The sequence below is a fragment of the Bison bison genome, unplaced genomic scaffold, assembly GCF_000754665.1.
Source record: "Bison bison bison isolate TAMUID 2011002044 unplaced genomic scaffold, Bison_UMD1.0 scf7180017845393, whole genome shotgun sequence".
Lineage (NCBI taxonomy): Eukaryota > Metazoa > Chordata > Mammalia > Artiodactyla > Bovidae > Bison > Bison bison.
Genome location: NW_011475966.1, coordinates 1 through 3,148, shown reverse-complemented (window position 1 = coordinate 3,148; position 3,148 = coordinate 1). Strand labels below are relative to the sequence as shown.

The following is a 3,148-nucleotide window of genomic DNA, read 5'->3' as shown; positions in this document are numbered from 1 at the left end:
GATTCTTCAGTGCCTAAATATTTCTAAATCCTCTTCCCAAAGCAGCTTTGGTTTGCTGGTTTGGTTTTGATTTTTTGCTTGTTGCTTAAATTTTTCTTTTTAATGATACTCTGCTATTGGGTTGTGTTAATGAAAATAATTAAAGTCTGTGATTTTTTTCCTCACCAATTTTCATTTCAGATGATACAATATTCCAAAATCCTATGGTACAAGAAGCTATACGAATGGGATTCAGTTTCAAGGACATTAAGAAAACAATGGAGGGGAAAATTCAGACATCTGGGAGCAACTATAAATCACTTGAGGTTCTGGTTGCAGATCTAGTGAATGCTCAGAAAGATAATACACAAGATGAATCAAGTCAGACTTCATTACAGAAAGGTATGCATGCCTGTGTTTTAAAAGCAAGATACACCTAGTATTTCATTATGGATAGTATCTTATATGACTATGTGGCCCATGCATTTTCCTCCTCTCGTACTTCCCTTCGGATAAATGTTTTTTTAAACTTTTTATTATGAAAGATGTCAAACATACTCAAAAGTGGAGAGAACAGTACAATGAACCCTCAGATATCCATCAGCCAGCTTCAATAATTGTCAACACTTTTTCAATCTCCCTTTCTTCCCCCAACTTTGATTTTTGCTGTAGTTTTTCAGAGTAAATCCCAGACACCCTGTATACCACTTGCCTATAAATACTTCAATAACTATGTAGGGACTTTTTTTTTAACATGACCTTAATACTGTGTGTTAATCTATTCAGACTGTTATAATAGTACCGTAGACTGGGTGGCTTAGACAGCAGACATTTGTTTTTCATACTTCCGGAGGCTGGGAAGTCCAAGGTTCAGGCAGATTTGGTTCCTGGTGAAGTCTCTCTTCCAGGCTGGGAGATGGCTGCCTTCTCTATGTCCTCTCTTGGCCAAGAGAGATAGCATTCTGCTTTCTAGTCCTCTTATAAGAACATTGATCCCATCATGGAGTCCCATCATCATGACCCCATGTAAACCAAATCACCTTTTGAAGGCCCCACCTCTAAGCACCATCACATAGGGTGTGAGGGCTTCAACATGAGTTTTGGAGAGAAAGACATTTAGCCCATAATATACTATTGTCACACTTAACAGAATTAACAGTAATTCTATAATATCATCTGAAATTCAGTTGATTTTAATTTTCCTCATCATCTTAAAATGTTTTTACAGTTGATGTGTTCTGATCAGGATCCAAGTAAGATCTACTGATCTATTAATTTTAAAAACTGTAAGTTTATACTCTATTTTAGGTAAAGAACAACAAAGGCTAACTTTTATCATTGTGTGTAGACTCTAAGTTTTTTAGTTGAAACTGCTTGGATTTAGAGTATTTTGCAACTTTCCACATGATATAAATATGTAAAAGGGTCATATTGCTAAATAGAGCTTGAATTAAATGCATTTTAATACTGTGATTCATATACAAAGTGTATTGAATAATGTAGAAGAGAAGTATATAATCATTCTCTAAGCTTTTGACCACCTCTACCAAAAGATGAGAATTCTCTAAGTACTAATGAACTTAAAAGTTAACTTATTTTGTTTTTTACATTCAAGACCCTTTTGATCTTTAAGTTATTTCAGATGCTTTTGAAACATTATTCAGATAATCAAATGTCTTAAAGCAGTATAACATTGATGAGTTTTATATTACTCTAGTTGGTGTAGAAGATTCAGCAGAAAGCAGACTACTTTTTTCCTTAAAGATACATTTATTTAAAACCTATAATAGCTCCTCTTGTCTTGGTGATGGTGAAACAAATCATTTGCTTTGTGATACAAGTGACTATGTCATTTTTCCCTGCATCTTCACCACAACTCAAACTTAATTAAGTTTGACAGTAAGGTGTTAGTTTTTATACCTGAAGGTGTTTACAGCAGAAAGATTTAGTGGGTTGCAGTAGGAAGAGAACAAAGGACAGAGTGCACTGGGGGATGTCTCTATTCAACAGGAGTTTGTGGGAGGTTCTCATCATTACCGAGATTACAAGTCGGGGTCGTGTGGGAAAAAGGGCCTAAGTTAATGCCAGTTCTCAAGGGCACACGTTAGAATTCATCAGTTGATGTCTCCTTAGTCTCACAAAATTGAGAGGCAGGTAATTGATACAGGCAAGCTTTTCATGAGGGGGCTGCTGTCTATTTCTCCTCCCAAAGCTGATGAGGAAACACCAGCTCTAAGAATCTTAATTCTGTACAAAATAGAGGGTGGGCCTAATTGAAGTAAAAGCAAATAAAATTTATTAGAGAAAATATAATGTTATTGTTACTCACTAAGAAATCCTAGATTCAATACTAGCTTTTATACCATTGTCTCTGTAACAGAGAATACCCCAGTCTTCTAAAGATAGTACCAAATTAGTATCTTTTTCCCTTTCTTTTTAAAAATGACATTGTATGATATAAAGCCCTTTACTTCATGTGTGTGGTAAGATACTTATTTTAATCCTTATATATATATGATAGAAAGTAATGTAAAAATCAAATAACCCGTGCACATTTCTTATCAGTCTGTCTTTCCACATAGATCTGCTCTGATTGGAACATGAATAACATCAGTTTATTCTAGAAGTGGTTTATAATAATGCGGTAAAAATATTAGCAGATACCATGAAAAATTATCTAGCTATTGCCTTTATTGCTATGTGCCAGGTACTTCCCAACCTAGAAGAGGGCATTGTGGCAAGTAGAAGGGGAAAGGTGGCTCAGGAAAGGATGTAGAACCCAGTGGTTACTCTTTAGGCTAGAGTGAAGTAAAAAACTCAGTCTGGAAAAAAATGCCCAGAGCATCACCATCTCAAGTAAGTATATGCACTGTAATATGGAACTGTAAACAGTCAGAACCAAAAGAACCTTAAAGATCCTATAATAATTTTCATTACTTCAGAGAAAACTGAGGTGCTGATGAACTGTTACTCAAGATCACGCAGATATTTGGGAGTGAAATTCCGGTTTCCTGACTTCTGGTCCAGTGTTTTTTTTTTTTTTAATTGGGAATTCTCCAGTGGTCCTATGGTTAGGACTTGACACTTTTAGTACCAAGGACCCAGATTCAGTCCCTGGTCCCGGAGGTAAGATTCCACAAGTCATGTGGTGTGGCCAAAAAAAAAAAGT

At 35.6% G+C, this 3,148-nt stretch overlaps 1 protein-coding gene across 1 annotated transcript in view; it reads left to right on the top strand.

The window, feature by feature from the left end:
* LOC104984445 (E3 ubiquitin-protein ligase XIAP) overlaps positions 1–3,146 on the top strand; it is a 13,301-nt gene extending 10,155 nt beyond the window's left edge. Inside the window, exon 7 of the mRNA XM_010834156.1 lies at positions 181–3,146. Within this exon, the coding sequence (XP_010832458.1) occupies positions 181–419 (239 nt within the window). The 3' untranslated portion in view covers positions 420–3,146. The remainder of the gene's footprint in view (positions 1–180) is intronic.
* Positions 3,147–3,148: the final 2 nt, after the last annotated feature.